At 42.8% G+C, this 14,243-nt stretch overlaps 1 protein-coding gene across 15 annotated transcripts in view; it reads left to right on the forward strand.

Moving 5' to 3' along the window:
* The window catches only part of LOC110500216 (dedicator of cytokinesis protein 4), a 147,546-nt gene that overhangs the window by 46,384 nt on the left and 86,919 nt on the right, over positions 1–14,243 (forward strand). For 8 of the 15 annotated variants that reach the window (XM_036957600.2, XM_036957603.2, XM_036957602.2 and 5 more), the window contains exons 5-8: positions 441–561; positions 938–1,086; positions 1,570–1,654; positions 12,059–12,210. In XM_036957600.2, coding sequence (XP_036813495.2) covers positions 441–561; positions 938–1,086; positions 1,570–1,654; positions 12,059–12,210 — 507 coding nt within the window. The remainder of the gene's footprint in view (positions 1–440; positions 562–937; positions 1,087–1,569; positions 1,655–12,058; positions 12,211–14,243) is intronic. The other 7 variants (XM_036957601.2, XM_090214193.1, XM_036957604.2 and 4 more) reach the window with 1 other exon arrangement.

The following is a 14,243-nucleotide window of genomic DNA, read 5'->3' on the forward strand; positions in this document are numbered from 1 at the left end:
GTGTGTGTGTGTGTGTGTGTGTGTGTGTGTGTCTGTCTCTGAGAAGGCAAACAGCCTTATTAGATCAGCCAGTCTTGGGCGGCAGGGTAGCCTAGTGGTTAAGAGCGTTGGACTAGTAACCGGAAGGTTGCAAGTTCAACCCCCGAGCTGACAAGGTACAAATCTGTCGTTCTGACAAGGTACTGTTCCTAGGCTGTCATTGAGAATAAGAATTTGTTCTTAACTGACTTGCCTAGTTAAATAAAGGAAAAATAAAAATGAGGGAAGTTTGTGTCATTTCTGTGGAAAGTTTAGATAAACATTAGATTAACGCCATATTAACAGAACAGAGGTTGAGTGCCTCTCATAATGACACTGCATTATTATCTCTGTGTGTGGGGGGGGGGGGTATACTGTTGTAATTTGATGTCCCTTTCTCTTTCTCTCTCTCTGACCCACAGGCAGTTTGAGACAGTCATCCCGACAGAGGACTCTGTTATCACTGAGATGACATCCACCCTGAGAGACTGGGGGGCCATGTGGAAACGGCTCTACGTGGTAAAGAGTGTTCAACACACACATGTAGGAATGCATGCAGGAATTCGCACAGACTTGCATGAATTTACACATAAACACATGCATGCAAACACGCACACACGCATGTATGTGCATGTCCCTGTGTGTACCACACACCTGCAGAGAGGAGAATAGACCTGGGAATACCTTTCAACTACTGGGCAATGTGTTTCCCCTGCAGCAAACAGTGGAAGCTTTTTTTTCTGCTTATTAATTACTAATCTTGCTTGTGTTTGTGTCCCTAATAACTATATGTGCTTGTTAGACAGAAAGCATTTATTTGTGATTTTTTTTTATGGCAGGCTGACTTTCTGGACCCATTTTTTTTACTCTGAAATGCCTCTCTCTCTCTCTCTCTCTCTCTCTCTCTCTCCCTCTGTAGAAGAATGAGGGGGATCTGTTCCATCGGTTGTGGCACGTGATGAATGAGATCCTAGACCTGAGGAGACAGGTTCTGGTTGGTCACCTCACCAACGACCGCATGAAAGACGTCAAACAGCACATCACTGCCAGGTTGGACTGGGGAAACGAGTGAGTAGTGGAGAGAGAGAAACATTCCTGCCTCCCCAGTCCCTCTGTCTCTCTGTCTTTGAATGTCACACTCCCTCCCCAGGCACATGCTGTGCTCAATCGGTTTCCGTTCCCCTTCAAACAGACACACCACACGTTCAAACAGACACACACACTTTTCATTTTGTGTCAAACAGACACACACAAACACTTCCCACCGTGCCTCTATCTCCCGGGCATAAGGGATAAAACGACACCCGTCAGTCAGTCCCTTGCTGTTTGGTGTGGACAGACGACAGATGGCTCCTCCTGCCTCTCCTTGTCTTATACCATCTCATGCTTTGAAAGACTTATCTAATCTATCCCTGGGAGATTGGAGAGCGTGTGTGTGGGTACCCATCTACGCTTCTATGTCCTTGTGAGACATAGCAGACTTGCAGTTCTGTCAAGTGTGTCCTTTCTGAATGGTTTGATGCACTGTCCTGTGGTGTGTGTGTGTTCCAGACAACTGAGTTTGGACCTGGTACCCCGCAGGGAGTTCAGCATGGTGGACCCAGATGAGATCAGCGTCACAGAACTCTTCAAACTGGTGAGTTATATGCCCAAAACCTGGAACAATTGTCTGAACATTGTTATCTTGTTACTCTGTATTTCCCATTGTTAGGTTCTAAATGAACCGAGTAAAAACTCACGGACGATTAGTAAAGCTCAAACCAAGTTTATTCACCCAATGGCCCAGACAGCTGAACTGACAGACATGTTTCCACCAGCACAAGTATTTAACCTTTCCTCCTCTGCCGAGTCTCCTTACACATCTAAACATCCAATACACCTCTGTTGCTCGACAAAACTTCAGTGATATCTGTTTTTCCTCACTTCGTCTGACCTGACCTCTGCCCAAATTCCTCACTTCTCACGGCTGTCATGTTGACTTGTACCTGACTGCGGCCATTCTCCTTCCCATAGGATCCCTTATGTCTAACAATAACATATTCTGACAGAATGTAAACGTTATACATTCCCCTCCCTCAGTGACATGAATGAGGATACTTCATATTTTCAAGTTTAGAAGTCAGAACCCATCACTATCCTCACCAATCCACTGTCCTACTATACCTTCCTCTAGCATTAGCCACGTAGCCCTTGTGACTGCTGAGTGCGTGGCAGTATTCTTTTCTGTAATTCAGGTGTGCATTTTACTCTTTAAGGCTGAATAAAGGCACAGGAGTCTCCCTTCGCCTTTCCCTTCCCCACTCTCCTCCCCAGGCGGCGCTTTCCTCCACAGCCCCACCCCATTTCTGTCTCCCACCCCGTAACCACAGCAACCACACCCCCCTGCCTGATGCTCCTCTCCTGATGTGAGATGGCTTTTCTTTTCCCACACAATGTAATTGAGGCACTTAATCCTTTTTGGATAAACAAAGAAGGTACATGGGGATGAGAAAGTGGGGAGCGAGGGATGAGAGAAATAAAAGCCTAATGCATCTCCATTACAGCGTGTAGGATGTGGAACATTACAGTAATTCCTTAGTAACTGAGACGGAAGATACAAAGGGGGAAGAACTAAACAATTACTGTTGTCGTCATGGACGCAAAACAATAATAACATCACCATCATCATCACAACAGCAGCAGAGAACCCGTTTCATTTGTTTGGTGACAAAGGCAGATCGTTATTTGTGTCCCTCCGCATTGTGTGGCTTTATTAAGTTGCAGATAGGGCTGTTGCGGTGACTGCATTACCGCGACACCGGCAGTCATGAGTCAGGACTGCAGTCAAATTCTATGTGGCCGTCGTGTCACGGTAATCACCCCTTATGCACTCTGGACATGTGTTAGTAGCACCCAACTCTATCATGATCATCAGGTCGCTAATGGCCGGGTACTCAGGACTCTATTGTCCCTCTAACCACTCTGACATCAATGCAAATGGGTTTGAAAATCACATCAAAATACATGAAAACAGTATCGTGCTTTTACAACTCACCTCACTGTGATGATCAATTTGAAGAAAGATGTTCAACAGCAGGTTGAAACTGAGTGTAAAATATGGTCATTGTGGATGTTGTTTCAAAGCCTAGCACAACGAAATGGAAAGTGCTTTCTATGGTGATGATTAATTCAAAACATCCATATGCGGATTAGAGCTTATGCGTAAGGCCTATATATGAGTCCACCCCCCCCCCCCCCCAAAAAAAACAGATTTAAGATATATTTGGTACATCATTTCAGAGTTACCCTACATTATATTGAATTTGTATTTGAGTTTGAATAGACTAGTAATAGGGCGCTTTTTATATTTTCATAATGAATAGGCTAATGCATTACCTTGAGCTACAGAATATCTCACCACCAAGTTTCCATCTCCTCCCCTCTCTCCTTTCTTCAGCTCCCAGAGAGAGGAGCTGTCAACAGTTTAATGAAATACAAAAGTATGTGGACACCCATTCAAATGAGTGGATTTGGCTATTTCAGCCACACCCGTTGCTGAATCGAGCACACAGCCATGCAATCTCCATAGACAAATATTACTGTAGAGCTCAGTGACGTTCAACATTGCACCGTCATAGGAGGCCACCTTTCCAATAAGTAAGTTCGTAACATTTCTGACCTGCTAGAGCTGCTTGGTCAACTGTAAGTGCTGTTATTGTGAAGTTGAAACATCTAGGAGCAACAACGGCTTAGCCACAATTTGGTAGGCCACACAAGCTCACAGAACGGTACAGCCGAGTGCTGAAGCAAGTAGCGCATAAAAATTGTGTGGCCTCGGTTGCAACACTCACTACCGAGTTCCAACCTGCCTCTGGAAACAACGTCAGCACAAGAACCATGGCCGAGCAGCTGCTTTAGATCACCATGCGCAATGCCAAGCCGACGCTAGAGTGGTGTAAAGCTTGGACTCTGGAGCAGTGGAAACACGTTCTCTGGCAGTCCAATGGACTAATCTGGTTTTGGCAGATGCCAGCAGAATGCTACCTGCCAAATGTAAAGTTTGGTGGAGGAGGAATTATGGTCTGGGGCCCTTTTTCATGGTTTAAGCTCCTTAGTTCCAGGGAAGGGAAATCTTAACGCCGACAATGACATTCTAGATGATTCTGTACTTCCAACTTTGTGGCAACAGTTTGGGGAAGGCCCTTTCCTGTTTCAGCATGACAAAGCCCCCGTGCACAAAGCAAAGTCCATACAGAAATGAGCTTGGTGTGTAAAAACTTAACTGGCCTGCATAGATCCCTGACCTCAACCCTGACCTGTTTAGTTGGGAACACCTTTGGGATGAATTCGAACGCCGACTGCAAGACAGGCCTAATCGCCCAACATCACTGCCCAACCTCCCTAATGCTGAATGGAATGATGAGCAGGTATCCACATACTTTTGTTCACGTTTTGTATGTTTCCTTGGGAAAACATTTGAGTATCGATGTTCCTGAACAGATTTCACTTGATTTCCCAAATTAAGCACTGGGTAGCTGCAGGAACAGGGTTGGAGAGGCCATGGCATACAGAGTTTGGACGGAATATCACCTGTTGTGCAATGATATAACCACAGTAGCCTACCCAACATGGGACGAACTAGCGGGAAAGTGGCCTCCATTCGCTATTCGAGTGCATATGGTCTTTTCCCTCTTTTCCTGCCCATATGATAACGGGCCATTTCTAAATCGAAACAAATTTGACATATTAGTAAAGACAATATTAAATTGAGAATAGTCTGATGGGTGAAATAATGATCTCTTGATGACAGCTGGAGAGAACAATGTGCGGTCTGAGGTAAGGAACAGAGTGCAAGATTTTTTTGTGACTTTCTCAAATCGTCAACAGTCTATAGTCGTATCATGCAGCCCATATATCTTTTGATTTCTAAGGAACTCTAAGGTTGGTATCATTCACCATTAAAGTTGTCAAGTACCTCTAAATCTAGCATATAGGACCTGTTTCAAATTCACCTTTACGCTCAACATAGCTACTTCGTATGTGCACTCTAACTCCGGAATGGGAAAAATATCATTTCTATGTTACTCAGCTAAGTTCAATTATAATCTTCTTACTATAAAATCATATAATATAACATAATGGCATGGGACTTATACGCTTGTCTTGTCAGCTAAATGAACAAGTCTACAGCCTATGGCACGAAGCATAGTCAGATAACATAACAGTCAGGCCAACATATTCTATTCTTCTGAATTCATTTTCTTCATATCATAATGTTTCTCTAGACCCGCCTAAAATAAATAATGGATGTATTGTGATGGTGTATATTCAATTGATGTATTATATATGTTTTTACTGTAGATGTTCCAAAGGCACTCGCGTCAGCAGCTTGTGTGTGTGTGTGTGTGTGTGGATGCCTGGAGATGCTAATCGTGTTTATGTTAATTAACGGCCAATTACCGTGAGAACGGCAGTGTTTTGCGTGACAATAACCGGCAGACAAAATTACATGACCGCCACAAGCAAACATGATTTGTTCAAATCAAATCAAATTATTTTTGTCGCATGCACATGTTTAGCAGATGTTATTGCGGGTGTAGCAGAATGCTTGTGCTTCTAGTTCCAACAGTGCAGCAATAGCTAACAAGTCATATATAACAATTTCACAACAAATGCCTAATAGACACAAATCTAAGCAAAGGAATGGAATTAAGAATATATAAATATATGGATGAGCAATGTCAGAGTGGCATAGACTAAGATACAATAGATGGTATAGAATACAGTATATACATGTGAGATGAGTAATGCAAGATATGTAAACATTATTAAAGTGTCATTGTTAAAGTGATTAGTGTTCCATTTATTAAAGTGGCCAATGATTTCAAGTCTGTATGTAGGCAGCAGCCTCTCTCTGCTAGTGATGGCTATTCAACAGTCTGATGGCCTTGAAATAGAAGCTGTTTTTCAGTCTCTCGGGCCTCTGCTTTGATGCACCTATACTAACCTCGCCTTCTGGATGATAGCGGGGTGAAAAGGCAGTGGCTCGGGGATTTGTTGTCCTTTTTGGCATTCCTGTGACATTGGTTGCTGTAGGTGTCCTGGATGGCAGATAGTTTGCCCCCGGTGATGCGTTGTGCAGACCACCGTCTGGAGAGCACTGCGGTTGTGGGCGGTGTAGTTGCTGTACCATGCGGTGATACAGCCCAACAGGATGCTCTCAATTTTGCATCTGTAAAAGTTTGTGAGGGTTTTAGGTGACAAGACAAATATATGGTTCAGTGTAAACTGTTATATTTTATTATTAACAAACCTATAAGTAAAGTTGAAACCGATTTCTTTCATCATTCAACTTACTTTTATCCTTTTGTTAAACCTAATAAATAACTATAAGTCGCCTCTTCACTCTTGATGTTGAGACTGGTGTTTTGTGGGTACCAGTTAGTGAAGCTGCCAGTTGAGGACTCCAATTTACTTATCCTCTTGCTCAGTTGTTCACCGGGGCCTCCCAATCCTCTTTCTATTCTGTTAGAGACAGTTTGCGCTGTTCTGTGAAGGGAGTAGTACACAGCGTTGTACGAGATCTTCAGTTTCTTGGCAATTTCTCGCATGGAATTTCTCAGAACAAGAATAGACTGACGAGTTTCAGAAGAAAGTTCTGTTTCTAGCCATTTTGAGCCTGTAATTGAACCCACAAATTCTGATGCTCCAGATACTCAACTGGTCTAAAGAAGGCCAGTTTTATTGTTTCTTTAATCAGAATAACAGTTTTAATCAGTGCTAACATCATTGCAAAAGGTTTTTCTAATGATAAACTTGGATTAGCTAACACAACGTATCATTGGAACATAGGAGTTATGATTTCTGATAATGGGCCTCTGTACGCCTATGTAGATGTTCCACAAAAACGTATCAGTTTCCAGCTACAATAGTAATTTACAACATTAACAATGTCGACACTGTATTTCTGATCAATGTGATGTTACTTTAATGGACAAAAAACTTGCTTTTCTTTCAAAAACAAGGACATTTCTAACTGACCCCAAACTTTTGAACGGTAGTTTGTGTGTATGTACAGTATGTATGTATGTATGTATGTATGAATGTGTGTGTATATATATATATATATATATAAATATATATATATAAATATATATATACCCATTTTGTACCAAGTACATTTTTTATTTTTACCTATCCACATTTCTTCAATTAGGTTACAAGGAATTAAATACATTTCCTGTACATTTCAACATATTAAGTTGTTTGCATAACATGAAATAAAGACTGCAAACCCTTCCTTTACCTAAGACTTTCATAATTAACAGGTTAAAATATTGTAACCAGATGGCGACCAGCTCTTTAATATCACATTATTTCAAAATCCTGTGCAGTCATTCTGAAAAGTACTTTTTCCTCTCATGGCTAACTACCAGGAGGAGCTTATATTCATGAGCTCACCTTGAGTGACAGCTCTTTGAAATGCCTATGCCAAGCAACTGGGATGCAGTGTTGCAGTAAAAATCCCCTCAAGCTAAATTGGTGATGCACAAAACAACTCAAGCGACATTGAAATTGCATCAAAGATATATATATATATATATATATATATATATATATTTACCTCTCCCATTTGGCATGTCCTTTGTGCTGCGTTTCTCAGCAGCACTGACGGATGTGTTGACTTGACAACTGTCAGAGTTTTGAACGACCCTTCCCCCCACCTTTTGTTCCATGCTGACTGAAGACCTAGCTAGCCAGTATCTAGCTAACACCAGACACAGATAAAATGGGAAACATATAAGTATATTTGCCATAGGTAAATAGGGTAAACTTTTCATTATATTTGCTAACACCCTACAGTAAACATTTGGCACCAGTAGAGTAGCTATCTATCTATATAAACCATGCCCATCTGCAAACACGCCTTAGGTAAGAGAATATATCATGTTACCAGTGGAGAATTAAAATGGCCTCCCAAGTGGTGCAGTGGTATAAGACACTGCATCTCAGTGTAAGAGGCAGTACCTGGTTCAAATCCAGGCTGCATCACATCTGGCTGTGATTGGGAGTCCCATAGGGCAGTTCACAATTGGCCTATTATAAATAAGATTTTGTTCTTAACTGACTTGCCTAGTTAAATAAAGGTTAAATTAAAAAAAGCTCACCTTGTCCCCTTAATAATGAATCAACAGGAGGGGCCAGTAACTTTATGATCACATTTTATCAATGTAGAAGCAACAGTCATTTTTCATACTTTGATCAGATTTCCTTCAAATATCCTCCAATTTCTTTATGATTCAGTGCTGGCAGTGAACATATAATCATTAAAGAAGAACATATTACCTGGAATGACATTCACGCTCACGGGTGGCCAAAATAACAAACAAATCACCCCCCCCCCAATAGGCCACACCTCCAGCTCTTCTGATAGGCTGCTGCTGCTACATTTCTCCCACCGCTAAGCAAAGCGCTTGAGGTGTTGAAAGCAATTTAGAAGCTTTCATCCAACTCAAAAACTGATATTGATCTGTCCAATTATTAATTTAATTTCAGACACAAACGTAATAGAATACGGTGAACGAACCAAAGCTTAATTTTGGAAAAAGGCACTTCAGATGAACAACAGTGCCGTTCCTCTTTTTACAGTGAGTATTAGAGAAAGAAACTAAGGTGCACTTGTCCAACAAAACACAAATGATTTGCATCAGAGCGTGAGTGTTCGGTTCAATGATTTCTTCAAGAATACTTGGTGGAGCATGGCGCTTGGTTCGATTCCCAAGGACCACCCGTACGTAAAATGTATGCCCGCATGACTGTAAGACACTTTGGATAAAAGCGTCTGCTAAACGGTACATTCATATATATTATGACTTTATTGTGACCCGATCTTGGTGATTAAAAGCACCATTCATTCCACTATATTGTGCCAACCTCGCTACCGGTAATTCAGATGTGTGTTTAGGACCACTGAGCTTGTAGGTCAGAGAGCCCAGAGCAGAGCAGGGACAGTAGGGCTCACTACACTGTCATACTGAACAGTGGCGATGGATAGTTCAGGTTTACCTAGGTCAACACACCGTCTCCAATTAGCACTAGCATACATGGAGAGAGTAACCAGTGTCACACTATTGTGCCGACCCGAACCGTACTGGTCCAGGATACTTTATTTTCAGATTGTCCTTTGCCGCACGTTTCATGTGATAAAGGCATAATGGAAGGATCCTTATGTACTGTAGCCTTGATTATTATGTGATCTCTTAAGAATCTCAGTAGGCTGTATTTAACTCTCTCTCTAAAGCCCAGGGACATTTAGACTGTTACAATACCTGTTTCTGTTTCACGCTACTTGCTAGAAAATATTACATGGTGAACCTGGTCCTCTGTAGCAGCTGGATCGTGAGTTCGATTACCAAAAACCACCCACATGTAAAAACTGTGTGCATGACTGTAGGTCACTTTGGATAAAAGCATCTGCTCAATGGTTTGATTGTTATGTATATTATGAACAATATTTGAACGGTTTGAACGGTCGAGTTACAATACCACACCAGTTCCCCTCCCGTATTAAGTGAGGCAGAAACAGTCACGCAAGACATTGCCTTCCCCGGGTTGCTTAACGTACTGTATAGTTGAGACAGAGAAGAAAGCTGCTGATGAAACTCTATCAGTTGTCACACAAGCCTATTCATTCCAGATGAAACCGAACTGGGACATTAACCCTGTTACGTGAGCCGCAGAAAACATAACGTCTCGATGCCTGCTGGTGCCCCCTCTCCTCGCCTCTCTTCTCCTCCTCCTCCATCCCAGCATCTTCCTCTCCTCCACCTCTTAGTCCTTATCGCTGAAAGAAAAGTGAAGATGAATGCAGGGCAGGCTTCGGCAGGGACAATAGCAACCATCTGGTGGAGTGAGTGGGTGAGTGAGTGAGTGAGTGGGTGGGTGGGTGGGTGGGTGATTAATGGGTGCATGCAAGAGTTCAAGGAAGACTTGGACTGGGTCCTAGCTCGATGTTTAGTTGTTTGCCACCAGTCCTTCTTTTGTCCTTGTACTGGGCACCAAGACAGAGACAATGACTAAGGAAGATGAGAGTTTTTCTGTCTTCAGTTTATGCAAACTTGTGCAGCGAACTGTGAAGAATCTGTATTAAGGCGTCAGCATGCTTCAGTTTGGCTGGCAGGTAGCCGAAGTCGGCTAGGCGAACCGAACGAGTGTGCTGGCATACTCCCTTAACAGACATTCGCTTGAAAAACAAGAAAAGAGCGTGAAGAGTACTCTTTGTCCATTTTGAGATACCGTAGATGGTATACACTTCCTCAAAATAGTCCGAAGGCAACTCAAGAAATCTGTCAGTAATTTTACGTTTTTGCTGAGATCTTAGTCGAGCAATTTTACATCTAACTAAGATGTTTGGTGCAGTATTTCTAAATAAGAAAATGTTAATGAAAGCTAGTCGACTCTCGTTGAATGACATCAAAAATTTACTGAAGAATGCCTACTGTTGACCAATCACCGACGAAGGGGCGTAGACTTTGGCAACCGACTTCAGCTTGCCTCAAGAAAACATTTTGTGTACCCGAACCGAAAAAATACATACCAAAGTCCAAAACAAACCAAAACGTCACAAAATGTCGTGATAATCTATGCACAAACTCTTCCAAACTGTTTCGGCTGGGAAGCATGCGGACGCCTTCACAGTACTACACTGCTGTGTCAGATAATAATGTAGAGATACACTGTAGATCTGGTTGATTTAATACATTATTATCCAGTGCTTAAGAGCGCATAAGGCTTGATGCTGTGGGTACATTGTGCTACTGTTCCTTCTATCCCAGTTTGACATGGCTGATCGTGTGTGTGTGTGTGTGTGTGTGTGTGTGTGTTTGTGTGTGTGTGTGTGTGTGCGCAAATGAAATAAATATAATTCCTTTGAAGCACTCTGCATTGTGACACCCTTCCTATGAAGGTGTAAATGGCGCGCGTGTGTGTGTGTGTGTGTGTGTGTGTGTGTGTGTGTGTGTGTGTATGTATTTCCTCATGTGTTGTGTGTGTGTTTTTTTTCTACAAAGAGGGCAGCATATTAACTGAAACAAATTAGATTTGGGCGACTATTAAGGAAGCATGCTGTGAACGTGCAGCCTCTGGAATTAAATGGAATACGTAACACGTTTTTGGGAAAATAATATGCATAGCTTTTCCACAGCTTGACTTAAAGGGCCATTCAGCAGTTGAAACAATAAAAAAGCATTTCCCCCGCCACTGTTTGGGTAAAAAGTTGATGGATGGGTCGGGAGAAATGATCTATGGATGTTTACAAACATTGGAGTAAAATAAGTGTTCTGATGGGCTGTCACAGTTAAACTAAGCTCCTGAGGCATTTGTAAGTTATATTCTTCAAGAATCAATGGGAATCAATGGATGTTTCAACTGCTGATTGCCCCTTTAATGGGATTTGGAGCGAAAGGGTGAAAATGCAGCATAAATCTGAAATTACCTCGTTCTCTTTACCTGCTCTACTCAACCAGTTATAAAGCGCTTTCCTCAACTGAGATGAAAGGCAAACGCCAGAGTAGAAAGAACAGCTTAAAAAGCCAATGCTGCCATTTATTTTCACAGAGCTACTGTAGGTCCCCTTTGAAGTATTTAATTCAAGTCAAATTAGATCATTACATTTTTTTTTATGAAGGTCAACGCCGAATAAATCAGTTCATTGAAAAAGGGAAAGTGATTCAATTGTGTTCACGGGATAATCTCTGCACTCAGAACCAACGATAAGGCTGTGTCTAGATGCTATAATAAAAGACCCGTGTTTGAACTGGCTGATGACCATCAGGGTTTTGACATGTCTAATCCTGTGTGCACACATTGCAGAGCGCTAGCCCACTGTCTTCCTGACATCCCTAGTTCCGATAATAAACAACCAGTAGACCCGTGTTTCCGCCGGCTGATGACCATCAGGGTTATGACATTTCCGACCCCTTTGACCATAACGCGCCACTAGACTAGACTGGTGTTTTTGCGCCGTCCAGATGATCTCTGACCCTGTTTGCCCACACCACAGATGGAGCACCGTCACCGTAAGAAGGAGACTCCGGTGCCGGCCAGCACGCACCACCTCTTCGTCCACATGAAGAGCCTGATGAGCTCCAACCTGGGAGAGGAGCTGGAGGTGTTCTTCCACATCTACGACGGCAGGGAGAACAGGCCACTCAGGTAAACGGTGCAACCTCTGTGACTGCATGTCCTGATACTAACACGGGTATACAACTTAGAATGAAACACTGTATTGGCATGCGTTCTCAGTGATGTCCTACTATCGATATGTTGTTGACTTTGAAGTGTGCGCTCAACGTGTAAATTGTAGTATGTGTGCCTTGCATCTGCTGGCGGCTGCCCCAAATCAAATTCAAAGGGTGGAACACATTTTGTGTTGTGTTTTATTGCATTGCATTATATATTTAAGTGGGTAGGGTAAGTAGGGTCTCATGATGTTGTTTTGAAGGGAACAGGATTGACTGACCTCTGACCTTGTGTTGGGGGTCTTTGCAACTAACAATGGAAATACATTTTGAACCAGTTCCGACGTCTAGCAACCAGTCTATCGGTTGTGTTTTTTCCCTTGACCTCCGTTGAGGCTACCACACTTGTAGCCAATCCTATCGGACTGTAATGCTGCGTCACAGTGAGCTGGTGGCATGGTTGAAGTGGGTAAGACCATGTTCCTTTCATCTGACTGTAAACACAAGTCTGTCTCAAAGCCACGTCACTGGGTTTGTTTGCGGTTGGCCGTTGCTGGTGGTAGTAGTTATGAGGGAGGCACACGGGTGATTACGTGTGAAGGAACACCACACACACGCACTTGGATAGATCCACACACACACACACACACACACACACACACACACACACACACACACACACACACACACACACACACACACACACACTCATAGTGGCCCGTTGGTGAGAATGTTGTGTGAATTACCGTCACTGTTTCCTATGAAGAGTTGAGTGTGTCGTGAGTCAAAGGGAGGAAATTCCATTTCAACTCGCAAATGAATCCATTCATCAGAAAAAGAAAAGGAAGTGTGAGAATAGAGGCTCAAGCGTCCTCTTTCTGTACAACAGTGTTTGACGTCTGTACCCTGGTGGCTAACATGATAGAAACTAGGCTGATGGTGATGGGATGAATGTTTCGGCATGTGCAACAGAGACGAGAAGCCAAGTGTATCTAGTCAACCATTATTCATACACAGTTATTATTAGGCATCGATAGACTGATGTCCCAGAATTCATTGTAGAGTCTGTTGTCCAGATAACTGTCAATGGATGTTGCACTGTTGTCTCATCCTCCCGGGAGCTTTTCATCCTATAGTTAGTCGCGACACTTCTTCCCCTTGTGAGTGTTGCTGTGACTAATATCACATGAGAGAACACACGTTTTCACCTTCTCTGCACAAGGCTGTGTTGATGGCGTGCTTTGTCTGCCTGAACGTCGAGAGTGTGCACAGGGGAATAAGAGCAGGTTCTGAATAAAATACCTACCTGCACAGAGTGCCAGTGGGACTCACTTTAAAAATGGGCCTATTTAAGTGTGCTCTCTTGGCTCTCTAACTCACAGCTCTGAAGTCCATGATAATGAAGGCAATTCTCACTTTCCCAGCAAGCAACTTTGTCGCAGAGTGTATAATTAGCTTCAACGGTATTGTCTTAATTTTCGCTCCAAACCAGCTCTCTCTCGCTGTCTTGCTCGCTCTCTCTCTCTCTCTCTCTCTCTTTCGCGCTTTCTTTTAAAAAGCTTGCCACTAAGCACCTGTGCCCGGTAATTGGTCCTTAATTGTAATGCCATGCCGTTTGAAATGCATTAAGAAGTAAGGGTGCTTACCACTACGTATACCATAGCTGTCGCTCAGTTGCTTGATAAATATAAACGTAACCCCCCGCAAAACACAGTCAGAATCGTTTGAAAGACTATATCATTTATGTGATTCTTACCTTGATATAGACTTGATGGAATTGTGCATCTTCTAGCCCAGAGACACGAGAAACACGACGCATCCAACTTATCCCAGCCGACTGTCACGTTATATGAATTTGTTTCTCTCTATGCAAGCAGCACTTTATCTTATCTCGTCTTAACTAATTACTTTCTCCCCCTCTCTCTTTTTCTCTCTCTCTCTGGCTGGGGGCTGTGGGCTGGGGGGGGGGGGCTGTTCAGCTGTCTTCAGCTGTCTTCCTCCATTGTT

Source organism: Oncorhynchus mykiss, chromosome 21 (assembly GCF_057628025.1).
Source record: "Oncorhynchus mykiss isolate SJ-2025 chromosome 21, ASM5762802v1, whole genome shotgun sequence".
Classification (NCBI taxonomy): Eukaryota; Metazoa; Chordata; class Actinopteri; order Salmoniformes; family Salmonidae; genus Oncorhynchus; species Oncorhynchus mykiss.